The 23954-nt window shown below is 41.1% G+C and overlaps 1 protein-coding gene across 2 annotated transcripts; it reads left to right on the forward strand.

Moving 5' to 3' along the window:
• The first annotated feature begins 125 nt into the window (after positions 1–125).
• Positions 126–21103, forward strand: LTA4H (leukotriene A4 hydrolase). Of its 2 annotated transcripts, none has more exons than XM_090042874.1 (19): positions 126–321; positions 953–1083; positions 3642–3762; positions 5547–5615; positions 7033–7137; positions 10579–10631; positions 11129–11201; positions 11498–11638; positions 11840–11863; positions 12202–12272; positions 12382–12493; positions 13840–13984; positions 14117–14220; positions 15844–15914; positions 16499–16553; positions 17427–17522; positions 18060–18142; positions 19479–19583; positions 20579–21103. In XM_090042874.1, the coding sequence occupies exons 1-19, from the start codon at positions 169–171 to the stop codon at positions 20697–20699; spliced, it is 1833 nt and encodes a 610-aa protein (XP_089899000.1). In that variant the 5' UTR covers positions 126–168; the 3' UTR covers positions 20700–21103. The 2 variants fall into 2 exon arrangements, with proteins under 2 accessions (XP_089899000.1, XP_089899001.1); XM_090042875.1 differs by having other exon boundaries at positions 144–295.
• Positions 21104–23954: the final 2851 nt, after the last annotated feature.

Below are 23954 nucleotides of genomic sequence, written 5' to 3' on the forward strand. Positions count from 1 at the left end.
ATGGGACCTGCTTAATGAATGCTATATCCTAGCAGCCTTTGCGCGATATTTCGCACTACCCCCTGGGCTCTGTAGTTCGCACCACCCCTTTCTCGGCCTGTGGAGGCGGGCGCCGAAATCTCCTTCCCATGGGGCCGCGCGCGGGCCGGGGCAGTGGCAGCCGGAGCCATGGCAGAGCAGGACGCGAGCGCCTTCGCCGCGCCCGACGCTTGCCGCGCCCAGCACCTGCGCCTGCGTTGCCGCGTAGACTTCGCCGCCCGGACCCTGCGTGGGGATGCAGCCCTCACCCTGCGCGGTCAGCGCGACGGGCTGCGTTGCCTGGTAGCGCCCGCGCTTCCCCTGCGCGCGTGTGACTCGTGTGTGAGATTCATGCGATCCGTGTGTGTGCGAGGTGTATGTGTGTGAACCGTGTGTCCTCTGTGCGTGTGTGTGTAATTCTTGATCCACCCTTGCATTGACAGGCTGAAATGTTGCTCCTTGGCTGTTTGTCTTTCCAGTACGTGGTATGTCGGGCGTGTCGGACTGCGGGCTGTGCTGAGGGCGCAGCACTGGGCAGTGGTCACACTCAGGGCCTGCCTGCTGGGTTCAGCCTGCCAGGCTGGTTCAGTGCGGTGCTGGACTGCTGCCATCGCTGCCCACAATACAGACCAGACTGGTCCCATGCTCCCTGTGCCGTATACAGGGCAGGTCCAGCACACAGCACAGCAGGGCATGGGTCCCATCCAAGACCCACATTCAGCACCAGAGGCTCTGACCCCCTTCATGTAGCTAAATGAAGGTGCCGCTGACTTCCACAAAGTCCTGTATGTAACTTACTTAAATAACAGATGTTTGACATGGGCAGATACACTTTAAAGATCTGCTGTTATTTCTTCAGTTACATTTCCAGTCATGAATTTGAAGTGTTGCTTAAACATTTTGCAGTCAGTACATAACACTTGTTTGGTTACAGGTTTTGGATACAAAAGACCTTCAGATCCATAAAGTGACCGTTAATGGAGAGGAGGCAAAATTTGTTCTTGGAAAAAGGCACAGTTTCAAAGGGTCACCACTGGAAATTACTCTTCCTTTTGAATTAAGAAGGTATCCATATATATGTGTTTGTATTCTCCTCTGGTTAAGTCATATAAACCAGTTACCTACATTCTGCAAAACAGACCTACCAAGCTGTTTATTCAAAGCATTATGGTTTTTACAATATACTATACTTACAGGTGATTGCATTCTTATTCTTGCTGTGCTATGTGCTTTATAACTGTCTCTAATTTCTAACATGCTGGGTTTTTTTAAGTTTGCTTTTGTTCAGAATTGTGCTGTTAAACTTCTTTCTTAATAGGTAAGTGGAATGAAAAGTGTCTCTGTCAAGATCTAAGTTCTGAATCTTGATTCTCTAGGCTTCTCTTGTGCACTTGATAAGCAGGGATTGCTCAGGACCTTTGGCCAACATCAGTAAAACAGTACAGAGAGCTGTGATCTTCATATTCCTTTTATGGGGGCTAATCTTGCATTCTTGACAAACCTCCTCGTTTCCCTTTGTAGTCGGCTGGAAATGTGTGTACAGAGTATGCAAGTTAAGCTTATCAACTACAGCTGTAGAAATGCAAAGCTCTAAGAATCTGAACTGGAATTTTTGGCATCTTGATGACACATGAGCTGATTAAAATGTAGCATTAAGTAAAAAATTATTACCAAACTATCAGTGTCTTTGACAATTGAGACCCTTTTCTATTTGATTTATCATCTAGCCAAACTAAAACTCATCTTCCATATACTAATCTAGCCATGGTTGAATAATGTGTAAATGGTTACATTGACTCTTAAGATGTTAAATTTTCAAAACTGGTCATTACCTCTGAAGTCATAGTGTTGGTTTCTTCCACAGCTGGCAGGGGTACAGAGGACTGCAGAAGTAGCAGTCTTATCTAGTTTTATGGGTAGTTTAAATGGGAGACAAAGAAGTGTTGCACAATATCGACTTCTTGTTAAACAAAAGTAGTATTGATCAGATTTAAAATAAGTCCCATGTGTCTTGTAGTTGGGATGTCACTATCTGTGCCATGGATATGCGGAGAAGTACAAAGAAGTGGGTATTTTAGGATCGTTTTGACTTCCTGCTATAAGTAGACCCTTCTAGAAACTATCTGGACTAGCTGGCTTACTGCTTGTTTTAGCCTTTTTTTTGGTAAGAGAACTGGCTATTTTATCATTCCAGTTAGGTACTTCATGTTGCCAATGAGGAGATGAAGGTTTTGGTCCAAGGAGTTTACAAGCCTGTATTAACACACAACCTTGCATGTGAGGGTAACTAAACTGGAGGGAATAAGATCTGCAGGCACATGTGTTTTATTTGGCAGTTAACTTGTGCACCTCAAAATGATTCAGATTCATTTTATTTTGTTGTTAGTGGTATTGCAAAGTGCACACACTTATAAACTAGATGTGTACCTGGCTGACTTATCAAGATGTTCAGTTTCTTTGATTTTAAGTAGAGGTTGTTCTACTTTATGGTTAATGATTTATTGTTGATTCAAAGAGAGGGTCACATATGTGAGCTACCATTCAGATAACAAAGCAGTTATGAGTTGCTCAATATACTGGTGACGACTATGGGTTTTTTTTCCCCTTCAGCTGGCATATTCAAATTGTCTTTTGGATTCGGGATTTCATGTTATGCCCTTTGTCTGTTTTTGGAATGAGTTGGTAAATCCCATGTGTTGAATAAAATTGGGGCGTTTTTTCTTTAATCCTGTTTGTTTGCTTGTTTGTTTGTTTATGTACCAGTTTAATTTATAACCATGCTTTTCCTCAAGTAGATTCAGTAAATGTGACACTATTTTACTAACAAGTTTAAAATATTTTGACTTTAAAAATGCAAAACACCTCTTTTAATAAGGCATGTGTATACATAACATGCTTTATCAGCTTCTTGTTGTGGTTTCTTACTGAAGTGTAAATAGGTTTTAGATAGTTCATCAAACAATTATGTGAAAGTTACAGACTTTGCTAGGACTCTTGCAAGAAAAGTAATCCAGTTTTTTAACTCTTAGGGTTGTGGAATGAAGGATATCTATTTAATAAAGACAGCAAAAGAAGAATTATCTTGGGGTTATTAAACACTTGAAAAAAGATCTAGTAGTTGTTGGCAGGCAAGGTTCTTTGAGTAGATGTGGTATCTTTTTATTAGCCCAACTAAGTAGTTGGAAAAAAGTTTTTGGTAAGCTTCTGGGCGCAGTTACCCTTCTTCAGGCATAGGGAGTCTGCTGGTCTGAGACTCCAAGGAATGACCAGCAGAGACTCCCTCTGCCTGAAGAAGGGTGACTGTGCTTGAAAGCTTGCCAGTAACTTTTTTCCAACTAAGCTGGTCTAAGAAAAGATATCACATCTGCTTAAAGAACCTTGCCTGTCTGTGTCCTTAGAGCAACATGGCTACAACCAAAAACCCTAGCAGTTGTTAGTACACTTGTATCATAAGCATAGGGAAAAGGTAGTTTTAACACACAGCTTGTCCATATCTTCAGTTTTTCTGAGGAAGTTCTGCAAAACTTGGTATTACAATATTTTCAAACAGGATTTTCCTTTGAATTCAGCTCTGATGCATGGGGTAAGTCAGAAATGCCTAATTCTGTTTTTAACTCATATAGGGGGCAAGATATAATTGTGGAAGTTACTTTTGAAACCTCCCCAAAATCTTCAGCACTCCAGTGGTTTACTCCGGAACAAACATCTGGGAAGAAGCATCCATTTCTCTTCAGTCAGTGTCAGGTTAGGAGGACTCCTATTTTTTTTTTGTATACCTTAGTAATAGGAAGTACAAAAAACAGTGTATTGCTTTCCCTGTAAGAAGCTGGTTGTCTTAAAGATAGCAAATGAAAGTCCACAATTTATAATTATGTTTGAGAAAATTATGCTGGCACACATCCAGGAGGGGCCAGCAGGGGACTGCATGCTTAGGGGCAACCAACACGGGTTCATCAGTGGCAGGTCATGTCAGACCAACCTGGTGGGCTTTTACGATCAGATCACCAGATCGTTAGATGCAGGGGTAGCAGTGGACATAGTCTTCCTGGACTTCCAGAAGGCTTTTGACACTGTCTCTCACCCCGTTCTCATTAAGAAACTGGGGGGCTATGGTGTAGACACCCACACAGTCAAATGGGTTGCCAACTGGCTGGAGGGCCGCACCCAGAGGGTGGTAGTGGATGGGTCCTTCTCAACCTGGAAGGACGTGGGCAGTGGGGTTCCGCAGGGCTCGGTCCTCGGGCCCGCACTGTTCAACATCTTCTTCATCAGTGATTTGGACGAGGGGGTAAAAAGCACCCCGTTCAAATTTGCTGATGACACTAAGATGTGGGGGGATGTGGGAACATTGGAAGGATGCAACAGGCTACAATCAGACCTAGACAGGTTGCAACGGTGGGCGGACGAGAATAGGATGGGTTTCAACACAGACAAGTGCAAGGTGATGCACCTTGGGAGGAACAACCAGCACCATACCTACAGGTTGGGGAACTCCCCTCTTGTCAGCACGGGGGCGGAAAGGGATCTGGGGGTCATCATTGACTCCAAGATGAACATGGGCCGGCAGTGTGGGGAGGCAGTTAGGAAGGCCAGCCGCTCCTTGTCATGCATCCACAGATGCATCTCGAGCATGTCCAAAGAGGTGATCCTCCCCCTCTATGTGGCACTGGTCAAGCCGCAGTTGGAGTACTGCGTCCAGTTCTGGGCGCCACACTTCAAGAGGGATGTGGACAGCATGGAGAGGGTCCAGAGGAGGGCAGCTCATATGATCAGGGGACACAGGGCAGGCCCTATGAGGAGAGGCTACAGGACCTGAACCTGTTCAGCCTCCAAAAGAGAAGGCTGAGGGGGGATCTTGTGGCCTGTTACAAACTAGTCAGGGGGGATCAGGAGGCATTGGGGGAGTCACTGTTCCCCCGAACACCGGCAGGAATAACGGTCACAAGCTGGCAGAGGGTAGGTTTAGGTTAGGTATCAGGAGGCGCTACTTCACGGTCAGGGCGGCTAGGATCTGGAACCAACTTCCAAGAGAAGTGGTGCAGGCTCCTACCCTGGGGGTTTTTAAGAGGAGGTTAGATGAACATCTTGCTGGGGTCGTTTGACCCCAGTATTCTTTCCTACCATGGCAGGGGGTCAGACTACATGATCTGCTCAGGTTCCTTCCGACCCTAGAAACTATGAAACTATAATCGTGTGTCAAAGGCCAAAGTTGAAGTGCTCTACAAATGAAGGCATTTATCAGAGGTTGTAAAATTCAACAGTTGCAAAAACTGCTGTTATCTCTCCAAACTGCTTTCATAATTCTGCTCTTGAAATCAATATCTTTTCCATACCATTATTTTCTGTAGCAAGTCTGGGGTTCTGAAAACAAGTGTAAGCCACCAAAAAGGGGAGCTGTGGGCTCATCTTTATTTATATTACTGCAGATGTTATAACACTCTTCCTTAGCATGTATGTGTGCTTTATCACAAAATCAGCACATAAAAATGCTGGTGACTTTTAATTTAGTGTGGTCATTTTTTTTCCAGGCTGCTCATTGCAGAGCTCTCCTTCCCTGCCAGGATACACCTTCTGTGAAAATGACATACTATGCAGAGGTAGAGGAACTCAAGTAATACATGTTGAATTAAAGAGTGCAACTACAATGGGGAAGTCTCTTGTAATTGGCAGGTTTTGTATGATCGAGATGTTGATGCTTTTCAGGCTACTCAGATAGTGGCTTGCTAAAGTAATTCTTCAGTCTGCGCTGCAATTAAGATGTAATGCTTTGGGCTTTTTACTTAACCTAATGGTTATCTTTAAGGTGTATAAACTAGGTAGCAGTAGTCTGTAAACACTCTCTGCAATTCTATTATTCAAACATTTCATATACGGAGACTGCAAAATATGGTCCATTCTAAGAACAAGGAATTACAGATTTTTCCTGCTACAGCTGAAAGCTGTTTGTTTCCTTTGTGGCATTTTTCTAACTTTTACGAGAATGAGATGTCTTTATTGACCTTCCCTCCATATATCATTATAGGCCTAGTAGAGATGGGACCCTCCTTTGTAGGGAGAGTCTCTTTGCTGAGGTACAGTGGAGGCACAGGCTCTTAAAGAATATGTATTAGCAGGTATCTTGTTTACAGTTGTGATACAGGGCATGGGACTGCTGCAGAAGCAGAAATCTCATTTCATATGTAATGTCAAAAATTGAGTCCTTGTGTTAAAAAATGTGGATAACTTTGTGTAAAGTTGGAAACCAACTTGCATATTTCATATCTACATCAAATCATGGTATAAGCATCCCAAAAGTTGGCTTTTTAATGGATTTGGACTTTTAAATATAATTCTGTTCCATCCTTGTTTTGGGACTCTTAAAAGCCACTGAGTAAAACTGGTCATGCAGAAGTTTTCTCATGTTTTTTCTTTTCCTAAATGTGTTTTTGTGAGCCATGGTGCACAGTGTCGCTTTTCCATATGAAGTGTTCTGTCTTGAATCTGACTTCATATTTCTTAACTTTTATCAAGGCCTCAGGGGGGAGTTGCTCAGGCCTTGGAAAAATCACATTGTGAAATCACAAATATTAATATGGAGTAGAATTGACTTTTGAATCCTTGAGCGATGTTATATGGCTTTCAGTTGATTGTGTCCCTTAAATAATATACAAGGCTGGCTGGCTGTGGATAGAGTGGTCATTTTTTTTTCTTTTTGAACCAGTAAACCTATGAGTACCTTGTGACAGTGAATTGAAAATCTGAAGGAAATAGATTTTTATCTCTTAAAAGCAACTCCTTTGCCTGACAAAGTATCTTCTTAGGGAGGTGAAGCATTAATTTCTTCCCATCTCATTTTCATTACAACCTGAATCTTAGGGCAAAATTAACAAAAAAATAAAATAAGTCTACCTGGGGTCCCTCCTTGTTTCCAGCATTCATTATTACATGAGGGTAGCCAGCTGTTAAGAAAAATAGCATCACTTGTTGTGCTAATTAACCTTTCCCATACTTGAATATTTCCTTTGACTTTGTTAGGTATCTGTTCCTAAAGACCTAGTGGCTCTTATGAGTGCTAAGCGTGATGGAGAGATGCCTGACCCAGAGGATGTCAATAGGAAGATATACCGTTTCAGTCAAAAGGTAAGAACAAAAGTCTAGTGGATAATCCAGTAAACTCAGTGAAAGTTAGTCGCTAACATGCTGCTGGACAGACAAAATAGAAAAAACAGTTCTTATTCTGGGATCTATGAAGAGTAATTTCTTATGCAGGATGTGAAGTAATTTTCCCCACCCTATTTGGCACTGGTACAGCCTTATGAGGACTACTGTGCCTGGTTTTAGGCACATATTTTAAGAAAGATGTATACAGACTAGAGAGAGGAGAGAAGGAAGGAGAGTAACAAGCATTGTATAAAGTTTAAAAAACACAATATGTAAAGGTGCTGTGAAGGAATTGGATTTGTTTTTTCTAGAAAAAAAATATGAAGAAGGAATGTAAGTTTTGCATTATTAAAAGCTGTTTTTAAAGATGATAATAAAGTTTTGTTCATGTCCTTTGGAGGAAGGGTAAGAAAACAGCTTAATTTGTAGCAAAAATGGCTTAGGATTTTCAAAACATATAGCCTACAAATTGTAAGGTTGATTTAAGCCAGTGGTCTCCAAACTTTTTATGGTGAAGATCACTTTTTGGAACTAAAGGGTACCCCAGGATCTACCGCATGCCTGCCCTGCCCAGCTACCCCATGGCCCACCCTGCCCTGCACCATCCCCCTTTCCCCACGTGCCCCTCAACTGCAGAGTGTCCCAGACCTGGCTGGGCTGGGGCCTGATCCCACTTCTGTGCAGTAGCTGCGCTGAGCTGCACCCGTCCGGCAGCCAAAGGAATGTGGTGTCAGGCCCCGGTTCAGCCAGGTCTGAAAGTCTCCGTGGTCCAGGGGTGCGTGGGGGTGGGGCTTGGGATGAGGTGGCTGCTGCTGCAGGCTGCCCGCTGCAACCTGAGCACAGGTGTGCGGGGGCACGGGCCTCGCCAAGTTGTTCCCAGTAGTGGGAAGCCCCCACACGCACCCCTGAATGACCAAATCTTCCCAGACCCAGCTGGGCTGGGGCTGCCCCCATGTGAGTCCCCACTGCTGAATGGAGCTGCACCCGCATGTGGCTGGCTTGCAATGGGGGTCGAGGCACAGAGCCCCCACCCCTCTTGCGCCCTTGGAGGAGCCCCCGGGGGTTCCAAACCTCCCACCACCTGCCCAGGCTGGGGCCTCACTTACCTTTCCCTGCTCCTGGCTGGGCCACATGGTCAGCCACTCACCACAGGGGCCTTCATCTGGCCCCCATCCCTTCCCTCCCCCACAGATTGACCATCTGCGCATGCCCAGCTGTCCCCCCCAGCTCAGGATCTACCAAAAGAGACTCTGGGATGTACCCGTAGATTGGGATCCCCAGGTTGGTGACCACTGTTTTAAGCCCTAGAACAGAACATGCATGCAGGGTATTGAATCTCCTTTGGAGGTTTACAAGAATGGGTGATAAACTTTTTTTGTTGGGCATGATATAAATATGTTTATCCTGAATCACTGCTGAACGGGTGGAGTAAGTGATCTCTTGATGTTCCTTCTGGCCCTACATTTCTGTGATTTTTGTTTTAAGAAGCCAGCAAGTAAAACTAGAGAGCTTAATTTTAATCAAAATAGCATGCTTTGGGGGAATAAACCTGTGCTACCCTTTGGGTTTAAGGGCACGTTCCAATGAAACTGTATCACTTAAAAATAAATTTGGTTAAAAACATATAACAGCAATAAAACAGCTAAGTCTGTCTTAGTGCAAAACAGGAATTCAATACTGAACACATACCAAAACACCTAGAGCTCTTGTATCCAGCAATGCTTAGGTGGCTTAAAAGGTACAGTTCTCTTCCAGGTTATGAATATGGGGCACATGAAAAAGGTCCCTCCTTCCCCCATCGTAAGAAACTGAAAGGGATGGCGTTCCTGCTTTTTGGAATAGTTAGAGGGAGGAGGAATATCATGGGGAGAACTAAGAGAGGAGAGGAGACTGGGAGGGTTGTGTTAGCATAATATTATGGAGGAGGCTGACTTTGTCCTATGAAGCTGAGAGCCTTATGAGATGGATGAGCTGCTTCATTTCACTGGAATGGGGTTGTACAAATGGGTTTTCAGTGTTGGCTAGAGGTGCTTATGGCAGCACTTTACTTCATGAGCTCTCCTGTGTCAGCTACTCCAAATTTCCTTTCAAAGCGACAGCTCTGTTATACCCTGAACTATGCAGTCCTGGACTTTGGCACATGTGAGGAACTGGTTATGAGGGTTGGCATTACTCAATGCCTGGGATAGTGAGCTGATTTATCTTAAACCCCTCCCTGTTAAATGCAAAATAGCAACAAAACCCCAACAGTTCTTGATTTAGCAATGGTTAAAGCCTCCAGTCTTCCTTGTAATAACAAGCATTGGTTGAATGTAGGTATGCCCTTTTATGTGTGATTCCAGGACAGCATCATTCTGGGCTTAATTCTTGTGTATTAGTCACCCTGTTGAACTGCAAAATCCTTGCATAAGCTGAGCAAAACATCACGGGGACTCTCCCAGATAGTCAGGTTCAACTCGCATTGCTTACGTCCATTATTAATTGTGTTAAGGGTGAAGGTACACATTACACTTAGACTAAAGGCACTTGAAATGCAAGTGTCCACCTGTTAAAGATCATTACCCCTCGTTAAGTGCCCTCTGAGCTTCTCAGGTATGCCACTTTAGGTGGGGGTTAACTCTGGGCTGTACTACTTAGCTCATGTTAGAATAACTTAGGTGTGTTTCACAGAGATAAAACAAGCAATTTGCAGTCTTCCAGGAGCCCAGGATGCATTATTCCCAGCCCCTCCCCTCCACCAGAGCTCAACAGCCCTCTAGTGGGAAGTCAGAGCTGCTCAGGGAAGAAATGGTATTAACCGTTAACTTGAGACTGCTCACAGAACACTCTAAATTTAACGTATGTTCTAAGTGAAACGTGTAACTTCACTGTGAGTGAGGACAGGAAAACTCAGTCTGGTGCTTTTGTACTCATCAAAGCCCTAGGTTCCTCTTATTGTTTGAGCTGTAACTGGAGATGAGATGATCTACAACTTGGCTTTTCATAAACCCACTATTACCTCTTGCATTATTGAGCTTGGTATACAGATGTCTGTTGTCCCAGTTGGGTCCCCTGAAGTCCTGATTCAAAAACAAATGGAACCAGACAATGTACAGGGAACCGTGGGAGTGGATATGTGGCTCTTTTAACATATGTCAGAGGTTCCCAGATTTGCTGCTGTTTTTATAGCATATGGGGAAATGGTTGCAATATAAAATGAATATGGATTCTGCTATCCCTAAAACTCAGTTGTATAGAGAGCTTTATAATATCACCAATAGCGGCCATATCCGGCAGCAAAACCACAGCCTATGAGTTAATGCAAAGGGAATTGGAAAGTTGTGAAGAAATTGTATGTATAATTATGCTCATGTAATGTCTTCCTTTGATTACCTAGATGATTTATAGTTTTGATGATTTACAACTTTTTATTTCTTTTAGGTTCCAATACCCAGCTACTTGATCGCTTTAGTTGTTGGGGCTTTGGAAAGCAGGTGAGTAGATATGGTATCTATTATAAAAAGATCTAGGAAACTTCAGTCTTGACATTATTTGGACTCATTCAGTTTTTTAAAAAACCTCTTGGACAAATGGTTAGTGAAATACTATCAAGATTCTCCTAATAATTATTTGGTGTACTGCTGAATGGATTGGTCATTCTTGAAGTCTTCAGGTAGATTAAAATGTCTTGAGTCTAGCCACAGCGTAAGACAATGCTAATAAACTTCCACCTTTCTGTAAGAGGAAAAAGGTAACATGTGAACAAGTGATGTGGCTGGAATTGACTTCTGCCTCTGTCTTGTTTTGGAGACTAGAGAATTCAAGTCTGTAACTTCATACTTGTTACTTAAGCAAATCATTCTTCTTCTCCCCTTACTCTGCATTCTCACATATACAGTGACAAGTGAACATGAGGGAAGCTGAGTTTCCCAAGATTGTCCTCACAGAAACATTGGATATCACCATCTAACTGAATTCTGTATTTCAACAGGAAAATTGGTCCAAGGACATTGGTGTGGGCTGAAAAGGAGCTGGTGGATAAATCTGCTTATGAATTTACTGAGGTCAGTTACATAGATTTTGCTGATTGTCCTGCTGTTTTATACGGTATTGAAATAACAGTCCATTTTTTCCATTTTGTAAGTCTTTTTTTATTTAATCCCTTATCCTCTTAATGGAATGCAAAGCAACTGCCAAACTTACTACAGAAGTGATATAGTGCAATCATGCAGTAGTTGGTGTGTGAAGCTATCTAAGATGTCCTTGAGAGCCTTGTGTGTGGATTAATAGCTTATAGTTTTTATTTACTATTTGTAATTAGAGAAGCCTCACTAGAAACCAATGTGAACTTGTATTTCAGACTGAAGACATGTTGAAAATAGCAGAGGATTTGGTAGGGCCTTATGTGTGGGAGCAGTATGACTTGCTAGTTTTACCACCTTCTTTTCCTTATGGTGGCATGGAGAACCCTTGTCTTACTTTCGTGACTCCAACTCTATTGGTAAGTCTGACATATATTGTTTCAGTACTTATTCCAGTATTAATCCAGAAATTCATAGGTCTTGGATATCTTCTGAAAGACCCATAAGATGTTCTTGACTTTTATCAGAGGCAGAGATCTGAATGTGAAATATGTCTCTAGTGTATGAATTTTGAGTTGAACTTGATAGCAAATACATTCTAAATTGTCTTTCTGTTTTAGGCAGGGGACAAATCTCTATCAAATGTAAGTATATCATGGTATGTTACTTCAAGTTACATTTTACATAGCAGTATTCAAAATACTCTTTCTGGTATTTTGATCAATGTTCCCCCTCATTTTGTGTGTAAAGTTATAGAATGGGAAAAACTGCAGGATCATTCAGGGAATTCCAGGCAGCATAGAAAAAAGAAACAACAGGGAAGCCCCTTCTTGTTTCCCACATTTGTGTAGACAAGTACATTTAAAAATATTCGTTAGTTAAATGAATCACATTATGATTTGTTTTTTCTGTGGGGATTTTACTGTGCACACTCCTCAGGGAAGTCTGTGATCTACTTTTGATACAGTTATTTGCATTTCAGGTTATTGCTCATGAAATCTCCCATAGCTGGACAGGAAACCTGGTGACAAACAAAACTTGGGATCATTTTTGGTAGGTATAATACTGCGGTTTTTTTAATGGCTATAATGTCACCTATAAAAAAATCAAGGAAGTGCTTTTTGGCATTGCACACACACTAATATTCTGGATAAATTCTTAGGCTAAATGAGGGACACACTGTGTACTTGGAACGCAGGATTGGTGGACGGCTGTTTGGTGAACAGTTCAGGCATTTCCAAGCTCTGGGCGGTTGGAGAGAACTGCAAAATACGGTAAATCATTTCTGTCGTATCTTCATGGTTAAGCAGAGTTGTCATTGAAGTTGAGTTGTTTAACACGTGTCCCTAAATTATGAGTGCCCTTAAACCCTCCCCATTTGTGGATGAGTATCTCTGTTCTGTTGGAACAATGCGTAGGACCCATGGGGATCCACCCGCATGCCCATTTCTTCCCAACCCCCATTTATTTCCAGTCACTTGCTTGCCATGCCTTTGTTTATGATGGGGAAGGATTCTTGAAGGTCAGTAGTCACTTCACGAGGTAGATTGCTCTGTCTGTCCTGACCAGCCACTGCTGGAGCCATTTTGTCTTCTCACAGTACTTCCACTTTAAGGGGATATTCCCGTAGACTTCTGAGGTACTTGTTGGGGTCTCATCTATCACAGCCTCATCCCCTTCTTCCTCTCTGGTCACACGATTTGCCTGGGCCTGCTGTTCAAGACCTCAGTCTCTGGGCTTCAGCCTTGCCCTGACAGCAGTCCCCCTTTTTGGCGGGGGTCCACCTGCACCTTGAGAGCCTCTGCCCCTCTGCCTTAGGGCCAAGACCCTTGGTGCTTACCACAAGGGGAGCACACTAAAACACCTCTGTCCATGGGCACTTCCATCTCTATATCCACAAGTTGCTTCTCTGGTAGATCTAACCAAAGTATAAGCACCAGACTCGCAGCTGTAAAACAAAATTCTTCCAACCCTGGGTTAATACTCCGCTGCAGGCTAGCAGTTCCCCTTGGCTGTCTCTTTGCAGCTTTTGGGCACTACCAGTGATTTTCCTGGTAGAAAACAAATGTCTGCACATGGCCTTGGTGTAGCATGACTTGACTTTTCAAACATAAATGTTTGATTAAGCTTAATGGTTCATTTGGATGGAACAGAGAGCCTTCTTTTTGGAAAGTGTAAGTAAGCTTTATTTGCAGTTCCAGGATGACAGGTTGGGTCTTGCAGAGTCTGAGGCTGTGGACTAACATTCCTTCCCTTTTAACTTTTGAAGGGGTTAAAAGTGGTAGCTTTTGGCTGGGAGCAGCATTACGGTGGGTCAGATGTCTTCTGCATGCTCCTATAGCCATACAAGTGAGCTAAATCACTGTAACTTTAACCGTAAATGAAACAGGGTTAATCTGTAGAAGCATGCAGATGTAACGTTTGCATCCTAATAGTTTAAATCGGGATCATTTGATGCCATATAATTGTTAACTATGTCAGTTCCCTGAAGTAAGTAGAGTATGAAAAATGGAGCGGAGAGCTCCAAAGCGCTGTGGGTTTCGTCTTGGATAGAAGATTGCAAGTCACTGTTGGTTTTGAAGTGTCTCTTGGTGAACACTTGTTTATAATATTGTTACAGATAAATACCCTTGGAGAGAAAAACCCTTTCACTAACCTGGTCCTTGATCTGAATGAAGTAGATACTGATGTTGCATATTCTTCTGTTCCATATGAGAAAGGCTTTGCTTTGCTCTTTTACCTTGAACAACTTCTTGGAGGACCAGGTGGGTATTTATTCTATTTTAGTAGGGTAGGCGTGTTAGAGCTGTGATGATCCAGGGAATATTTTAAACACATTTTATTTTGTTTTCAAATGCTAGTTTTGTTCATGGAAACTTTTTTTCCCCCACCATTAGATGTCTTCATTGGCTTCTTGAAGGCCTATATACAGCAATTTGCCTATAAGAGCATTGTAACTGAGGATTGGAAGAACTTCTTGTATTCCTACTTCAAGGATAAGGTTGGATAATACTTAAGACTGATTTCATCTGCAGCTGTGTGAAGCGGAAGGAATACATGGCATAGTAAAGGAAACTGAGGATGGGATACTGCATGTAGTCAGAGTAAAATACTGATATAAAAGAGTCCAGATACTTTGCAGGGTTAGGTTCGCCTGCCCATTGCAAAGTAACTGGGGACTTGTACAGAAATGTAACAAAAAGCTGCACAAAATCATGGCTGTGCTCCAGCTGAGTGGAGAAGCAAAGTAAATAAAAAGCTGCAGCAGATATGTCATCAGTGTGTACTTACTTCACAGTGGGCACATCTACACATGCAACTAATGCTCACAAATAAACTCCAGAGCTTATTGCTCCTGAGTTTTTTGCTCCCGGGCACTCTGTTTTAACATTGAGCTCTGGAGTTTATTTGTGCACTGCATGTGGAGCCTAATTGGAGCAGCCCAGACTGGCAGGAGACCCGGAGGGGATGGGAGAGGGGTGGGGCAGGTCAGCATAAAAATGATCCAGGTTCTATTGTGTATAGAATAACTCCCTTCCTAAAGAGGTGTCTCCTCACTTATTGGCTAAATCCAGTTTTCACATTCCTATACCAAATGGCACTTCTGTAGTTGTGTAATAGCTATTTTGGCACTGACGTATGCTTTGGATTCTGTTTTTACCTGTAGTGGAATAGGATTGCCTTGCATACGTACCTACAGGAAGTGAAGAGGAGGGTGCTGTCATCTTTTAGCTCGGTAACCTAGATATGAACTTGTTTCTTGCTTCCTGGCAGAACACTTCTAACAACCAGGCCATGGACTAGATATTACCTTGAACATTCTCCAGCTCACATCTTGAAGCTTGCATTTGATATTCATTGGATAAGACGGATAAACAGTACTGGAATAGTTTCTGCCCCACTGAGGCGTGAGCTAGAGCGCCAGACCCGTGCCTTCTCTGTAGTGTGCATCCTGCTGAGCCACCCTCTGGCTGCCAGTAGGAGAAAAGCCAGGGCTCCAGCTGAGAGCCTGTGGCCTGGTAGTTAGAGCACTTTGCTGGGAAGTAAGAGATGCAAATTCAAAACCCATCTAGGAGAGATCTGGAGGCAGGGTGGTGCTAGAACCTGGTCCTCCTGCTCCCAGGGAGTGCCCTAGCCACTAAATTATTTGGCTAAAACGTAAGAGGGCTGCTAACATCATACCATGTAACTAGTTTTTTCTGGAACTACAGATTTGGGACTTGTGATATGCATGTGCCTGGATCATTTTGTTCCCTTGGCCTACCTATGCAGCCATAGTGTAGCCTACTGAGCATATTCTGAAAGGCAAAGGCAGCTATATGCACTTAAGACATTCTTTGCATGAGGCCTAAAATTTATGTAGCCATGTAAATGCATGAAGTTGGAACAGAATTTAACCTTTCTGTACCTCTTCATATCCAGTATAGAGAATATAAAATGATTTAGTGTATGATCTCATTTTTTCAAGAGATGCTATTGTTTACAAGCAAGCTATGTAGGTATTACTCCCTGATCAAATTGGTATTACAGACCATAACTAAAAATCAAAACTAATTTTCATACTGCAAGCTGTTTTGTCTAAAGATTAGACAAAGAACTGAGGAAGGGTCTGCATTGCTTTTAGGTGGACATTCTTGATAAAGTTGACTGGAATGCATGGATGAACACCCCTGGCATGCCATCAGTGAAACCAAAGTAAGGATGGTTCTTTTGTTTCCTCTTTCACTCTCCAATTCTTACCTTCTTCCCAAAAAGCTATTAAATATTCCAAAAACATGTACCAAAGCTGTCTGTAAATATTTCAGGAAAACCTTTATCAGAAAAAATAGTTCCGAAAGTCTTCCATGTATGAAAAAAATTCTGATAACTTTTTGGGTGAAGAACCTATCTAGCTTTGAAAATTGCTATAGGACATTGAAAAATGTCAAAGGTTTTCCCCCCCTCCAACACCCTTTAGAAAATTCTGCAAGAATTTTCCAAATGACTATATGTTTGTTTATTCTGAAGCTCTTGATCAGCCTTGGGACAGAAGTGTATGGGCAGTATCAATGTTCAAAACATTTGTGATTTCTGTCATGAAGAAGGGAGTTATTGTGAAGAATTAGAGCATGGAAATGCATTTCCATGGTGGCAGATGTTTTGTAAATTGCATTGTGATACCAGCTGGCTTATAATGTATGTGTGTATAACCAATTTTTTATTATTTGTACAACAGTGTCTGAAAAATGCACAGGAGTTCTTCGCCTGAAATATTATTCTTTTTTTTCATCTTTTATCAGATATGATATGACACTATCAAATGCTTGTGTTGCCTTGAGCCAAAAATGGATTAAAGTGAGTTGTTAAGGACCCCTGCATCTTAAATCTAGATAAACCTTTTTTTTAAAAAAAAAAAAAAAAATACCCCCATTACTTGATAGAATACATGCATGGCAATGGGATCAGGATTTCTGCATCGGTTCAAAAGCTAAATTTTCACACAGGGTTCTCTGGAATTGCTGCAGCTTTTTGAGCATGGAAAAGTGTATTGCATTTGTAAACTGTGAACTTGGTTGCATATATTGTGTATCAATATGCACATGGGAAAATCCTCTCTCAAACATCCCTGTGAGTTTGAGTTTTTAAAAATTGACTTTTGAGAGAAAAATGCCCAAGTAATGGCAATATCCACTATATCCAAGTAGCAGTGCTGTTCCTTCTTTATCATGTGGGCATTCTACTATAAAATGAAGTAAAGAAAATATCAAGTGATCAGTGATATGTTGTGATTTGCTTTTAGTTTTGCCAGAAAGGGCACAAAATCAGTAATGAATTTTGTGTGATATTCTTATTTTTGTCAGTGTCATGGTTTGTTCATACTGTATACTTTTTTTTCCTCAGCGAAAATCTTTAATAAGAGAAAAATGTTCAATACAATTGCTGGACTTGGATTTTTACCTGCTTTTCATGAGCTTCTAAAGTCTCCTGTTAAAGATACTTAGAAAACAAAGTGGTGAAAACTAAACACTAGCCTACGGGCCTGATCCCACAGCTTCTCTTCTTAGGATTCATTGTTTTTTCTGTCATCCTAGAGTTTTATATTTTGTAAAGCAACTTTTTTAAATGAAATGGTTTAAAATTTAAAACGCGTATGCCCCAAAGCAAAAGTAGACAAACTTTTTTTGCCCCTTTTCTTCCAAATAAATTTCCCTGATTTTGCTTGCTTAGGCCACAGAAAGTGATTTGAGATCCTTCAGTTCAGCAGACGTGAAAGAACTGTCCTCCCATCAGTTGATTGAGTTCCTGGCACTGCTCCTTCTGGAGGTAAGGGCAGGTTTGGATCAAGTCTCATTCTGACCAGGTGAAATACAATACAGGCATGTATTGTAGAGTCCACAAGTGACTAGGTTTCACCACGCTTGAGACTTGTTAAAAATAAATTTCCATCCCTAGCATGGGGACCTCCAATCTGCAACTGGCTTTTTTTGCCTCTGGTAAACAGCACTAGTAGTGTTTAGGGAAGCAAACTTGACAGAAGCAAAATTAGAAACGTGATTGGATTTCTCTCCAATTAGCCTTTGTATCCCATGAATCACCTTAAAATACAACTGAACCAAAATGCTCTTTGTTCAGGGCCCTTTGCTGGATCAGTTCTAACATTGCATAAGTTCCATGTTCCTTGCCCCTTATTTATTTGTGCTTCATGGAATGCATGAAGCAAATGTAAGTTTTGGTCGTTAATAAAACCTTCTGGTTTAAAAGTCTCTCTGAGTTAAAGTTGTCTTTCTGGGTCTTGCTTTCTCTTATGAAACATGAATTAAAACCTACCTCGCTTCTTCTAACCTTCCAATTGTTTTTTAGGCACCTCTTCCAGTGTCACATGTAAAGAGAATGCAGGAAGTTTACAACTTTAATGCTGTAAACAATTCTGAAATAAGATTCAGGTCAGTTGATTAGTTATAACCTGGAAATTCCTTCATGAAAAGTGTTTGAGGTGGGGTTGGGGGGAAGAACAGTGCTTCCTAAATTCATTATTCATTTCATACAGAATTTGAGGGCATTGATTAATGTATCTTTTTAAAAGAGGAGGGACAGCTGGTGCTTGGGAGTGCACATCATGAGCTAACCATTACTTCTGCGTGATCCTGTAATGAAAATGGGATTAAAGTTGACTTTGAAACAGGGTTAAAGTTGTAGTGGTTCTGCTGCACTCTTGTCACTAGGGGATCATGCAGATGTAACTATTAACCGTTGGACCATAAACATTTATATCCTTAGCCTTTGATGCCCATGCAGTTATTACCTGCCTAGACCGTTAGAAATTATCAATGAGTAGCACCTCTTAGGTCACTACTGAATCCATTCCCCTGCTACTGAGTGTCTTGCAACACTAGGTGTTTTACCCCAATTGTTTGTAAATGTCCAGTTGTGTGAGTTCTCCCAAAAAAGCTCCCAATCTTTCAAATGACAGAAATGTTAATGGTGAATGAGTGAGGGTGTTAGTTTGTGTACAGCCTCTTTTCCTCTCCTTAATTCTAGTTTGGCAATATTAGTATCACCCGAAATTACTCTTTTACATTTATGCTGCCTTACGACTTGTTTCATTGGAATTCTAACTGCCTGTTTATTTTCAAGAGTGTTGTAATTTATCTTTTAAAGTAGCTTTTTGCTACTAAACATCACTGTTTGTGGTACAGTGGCAAAGTATTTTAACAATCATACCTTTATGTTTAATTTGTGTATTCTGCAATCCTTTTGCAACTTGCAATTGATACAGACTGTAGAATTTTAAGACAGAATGTAGTTACCAATTCCTGTATCAATATTGATTTTTTTCCCCTTGACTTCACTTATATAGCAAAGTAGATGAGCTTGCCAGCATTCTTTGATGCGGTTTTCTGTCTGAAATGCAGTATGCTATATAATGAGACTCTAATCCTGACTAGTGGCATCAGGGTACTATTGTAATACCAATAAATACATCATTGCAAAAGTAATAATCCCCCAACTTGATATGGGACAGCTTGGAGGTAATCATAACCGAACTATAGAAAAAAAGTTCAATTTCATTATAAGCATAAAGGATGTATTGGAAATGTTAGGTCTTTGTTCACATGATGGTATAAGGAGCACTATACTGGTTGGTGTTTAGGTCTTCATTCAGGTGATGGTGTAAGAAGCACGGCATTGGTTGGTATTAGCAAAGAATGCATACATTTGAAATAACTTGCAAATTAAAAGAAAAGAGAAATACACATCTAAGTATATATATTTTTTCAGATGGTTACGCCTTTGTATCCAAGCCAAATGGGAAGAAGCCATTCCTTTGGCTTTAAAAATGGCTACAGAACAAGGCCGGATGAAATTTACTCGACCGTTGTTCAGGTAAGACTGATTTTCAGAACTTGCAAATGTATACTTCATGGTGAACACATCAATATCTGAGTATGTTATGCATCCTTCTAAAGGAGGTGATTTTAGTCTACAATTTTCTGTGTACTTTATATATGAATATCTCTACTGGCTTTCCACTGTGTAATCTAAGCCTCCTTGGTTCTATTAAAATTTGTATACCATATTTACTTTCATACCATACACACTTTTACTGCCAAAAAATAGCCTTCCAAAATGGGGTGCATGTCTTAAGCGGCGAAGTTGATGTTTTGCCCAGTGGCATTTCCATTCAGGCAGACCGGGGAGAATCAATTGAGTTCATGGCTTATTCAAATCTACTTGATTCCTGCTAATTTACTCTTTGCTTAGTAGGTGTTAATAAGCCCTCTCCTTTTTTAGGATATTGATGTTTCATTAATCAAGCTAGACTTTCTTAGCTTAGTTTAGCTATTCCTGGTCTATCTTCTCCTATTTCATAGCCGTGCAGACTGTTTTTAGCTTTTTTCAAAGCTGGACACCAAGGACTTGTATCTGTCCTTGGTGTCCAGTCTTCAGCAACAGCTGCAGTTTTAAATTTTGGCTGATTGGCCAAAAGCTGCTGACAATTCAGCTGTGAAAGGTTTAAAACTAGCTTTTCCTTGAGCAGGTAAGGGAGGGGTAAGTAGGCTGAAGATGGCCACGAACAGCAGGGACAGAGCCTAGTAACTCTGGAAAAATCTTCCTTTTTTCCCCCTTCATTTTGCTTTTCCCAAAACAAGGTTAATGACTTATTTGATGTGGGGGTGGTATGCCTGCAAAATATGATGGGTGCATGGAGGGGATGGTGCGCATATAAAATATGCATGCATATACATCTCATGTAGAAATTAAATTTATTCAAATATACCTCTGAATATTAAGATTTCAGTGAAAGAATACAGTTTTCTCATGGACATACAGATGCAATCAGCTTCATGGTCATGCTTGTCTAACAATATTTCTTTCAGAGACCTCTACAACTTTGATAAGTCCCAAGATCAAGCCATCAGCACATTTCAACAGCATAGAGCCTTCATGCACCCAGTGACTTCAATGCTGGTGGGCAAAGATTTGAAAGTGGATCAGTGACCAACTTCTTTAAAAGGCTGTGGCACACTACTTAAACAAAACTAACACTGCAGACTGCCTTTCCTGTATGTCTGATCATCTATCTAATGTGTTCTGCTGTAGGAAAAAAATTGGCTTCAATGTATTGAGAAGCTGAAGTTAGAAAACTTCAGTCTTGTACCTGAAATGAAACTGGAAAACTGGTAAATATGTGGACAAGAGCTGAATGCTTTATTTCTAGCAAAATTTTACATGTTTTAAGAAAATTATGGCTTTTTTGATATGCCAGTTACATTTGTCAATCATGTTGGTTTTTGCACAATGTGGATTAAGTGAGTATACTGTGTGGACAGACTCTCACACAGTTGAAGTCCCCAAGATCTTTACATACTTGGGGGAAAAAAATAAATCACTTTATCAGCAAACTAGTTGTGCTGGGTCTTGATTTTTAACTAGTGTCAAAAATGCTTCCCTTCTTCCACAAAGGGAGAATAGTTCCAGTTCTCAGCAGTTCCATCACTATGGCTATTTCAACTTAGTTTTCACCGTTGTTTTTCTCCTATAGCAGTGGAGCTGGGCTGACAAGGAGCTCTACCTTTTTCAGGTCATGTTTGGATTGAAAAGTTCACACCTATTTGAGAAGTGGCAAAGGAGCCTGGACTATTGCATAACACATTGTTGTTAGTAGCCAGCAGTGACTTTGGGTATCCAACTTAAGACATCTGCTAAGGGGTCTGAGTTTCTCATTAGTGCTGAGCACCAGCCCTCTGAAAATCAGAGTTCTTTTATCCTCTCAAGTTGGGCACCCGTAACTGAGGTGAAAATCCCTAGCGGTGTGTGAAATCTCAGCTGCTACAGCAATAGCAAACTTAAATGCTGTTGTTGTAAAAGGCCTATGTGCCTGTCCATTGCAACTCACTATGTTCAGGGATTTTTAAAACCTTTCAACAGCAAATAGTTAGGGGGTAAAACTCAGCATACGTTTCTGTCCCAAAGTGAGATTGTTTTATCATACATTTTGAAGTTGTAGCACTTAAAAAGTGTAGAGATTGGGTTTCCTATTGGTTTGTTAGTGACAAGGAGTCTTATTCCAAGGGAGGTAGACCAGATGGATTGCCTTCAGAAATTAACTTTCTAGAAAACATGATGCTCACTGATCTTGGGGTTTTGTTTCATTTTTTTTTTTTTAATTAAAACCGTCTAATCGTTCCTAGTACTTCCATGTGCATGTATGTGAAAGTGTGCCTACAGTGTGGTGGCCAACAGCTCAGTCTTGCCACTACAGCAATAAGCTCCACTGATACAAGCATCTGAAATGAGGTGGTGAGGATACTCTGGAGGGTTGCCTCAGGACCCTGTTTTAATGGCCAAGGTTTCACCATGGGTGCACATATAGCTACTAAATAAGCCTTTGCTGAAGAGTGGGGAGATGCCTTGTGGGAGATATGAAAGCTAAGGAGGAGTAAGATGGTAGCATAGAAGGTCTATCAAAGGAAGATGGTTATGCTTTCAACAATACATGGCCAGTTTAAAGATGAGTGGGGTTGTCATTTGGTTTCATTTTCCCCAAGAGGATTCAGCGCTCAAAAATATGAAAAGTACTTCCATGCTGTGTGTGTATGTACATGTGTACATATACAAACTATAACTATAATACTGTCTCCAAAGTTTGATTAAGATCAGCTACAGTGGTCTATTGGCTCATTCTTGCCTTGTCTGAGGGTTAAAAAAATGCTCCATGCTACAAACCCTGTGATAGGGAGCTGGGTAGGTAGTGCCTTCAAGAACTGAAGCTCCATCCCAGCTTTGTTCAGGCAAGTGCGTGATGCTGATATGTTCTGTTTTTGGACTGAGATTTCCAGTGATTTTATCAAAGCCATGTAGTATTTGAATGAGTTCCAGTTTTTTAAAGGATACCCTTAGGGTGAGCCCTTTAACATGATTAAAATAAGAATGTCTCATTTTTATTTTCTTCTCCCCATAATTTGGAGATGCTGTGACCTATCTGATGCTTTTCCATTCCATATAGAGCTGGGCTTTCACCTTAATTCTTGGCTTCTTGTGTTTTTGTGGGACTAAGGTACTTTAAAAATCAAAACTGTAATAGATTTATTCGACAAAATGAACTTCAGTTGTTTTTTTCCTAAACCACAGCTGTTTTTTGGAACTGCCAAACAACTCCCAGTTTGACCTGGAAGAGAAGAACTTGTGTCTTTGTTTTCAAGAGATGATGAATGGTAGCTCTAACAAAAAATGGATTTCTGTTTTCTTCTTAGCATCTTGTCTGCCTTATATATCTGAGAAAGGAACAGTTGGAGCCAGTGGAGACTTAGCTCCACTTTCTCATCTTGCCCTGGGGTTAATAGGAGAAGGAAAGGTGTGGTCTCCAAAGAGTGGCTGGGCTAATGCTATCTAACTAAGATCTATATTGGTGATTGGTACACTTCACCTGTTTCCTTCCATTGGCTTTGGTTAAATAATGGGTATTGCGGGAGGATAGGGGTGAATTTCAGATCAAATCCACACTATATTCAAACATTTAAAACCTTGTGTATTTTATGCATTTCTGACTTATGATTGATGTATTATTTCTACGATGCACATTGACTTTTAGGGCTGCTGCCAACATTAGCTTGCTGTACAGGACAAATAATGTGGAGAAAGGTAAAACATAGTAACAAAATATTCAAATCCATGCATCATGGATATGCCACCCTGAGTGTCATGTTAATGTCTTCAGATAATGATCTCATGATATGCAGGAGAGCTGTGATGCAACATGGTACAGGTGCTAGGACCTGGATAGAAAGATCAGATGTAATGTTACATTAGCCAATCTTCTGAAGCTAATGAATCTTGCTTCCTGAAAAAATCAGCAGTGTCCCACCACACCTGAGATGATCCCTCAACAAAGGATTATTAGCGTGGTTTCCAAGTAAGTAAAGACACCAAGGTGTTCTCCAGACCTGAGGAGAGAGGTGTAGCTAAGACTTCTTCCAAGATTATAATGGTGTTAAGTAGATTCATTTCAGTAAATACATGACTTAAACATACATTGTTTCCAGTGGATTAATTTGGGTTGAAAGAAATACTTCCAGAATTATGTAGCCCATTCAGCTGCATAAATTAAAAAATTGTATTTCATCCATGCCCTGAAAGATCAGTGCTTTGATACATCCATAAATATCCCCAAAGATGGGAATTTCTTAATGTTTTTAAGTTCTTTACTGATTATTTTTCTTTACTAACAATTTCTGTTCTTTACTGGCAAGTATT

The sequence above is a fragment of the Crocodylus siamensis genome, chromosome 4, assembly GCF_052110815.1.
Source record: "Crocodylus siamensis isolate JL-2025a chromosome 4, ASM5211081v1, whole genome shotgun sequence".
Classification (NCBI taxonomy): Eukaryota; Metazoa; Chordata; order Crocodylia; family Crocodylidae; genus Crocodylus; species Crocodylus siamensis.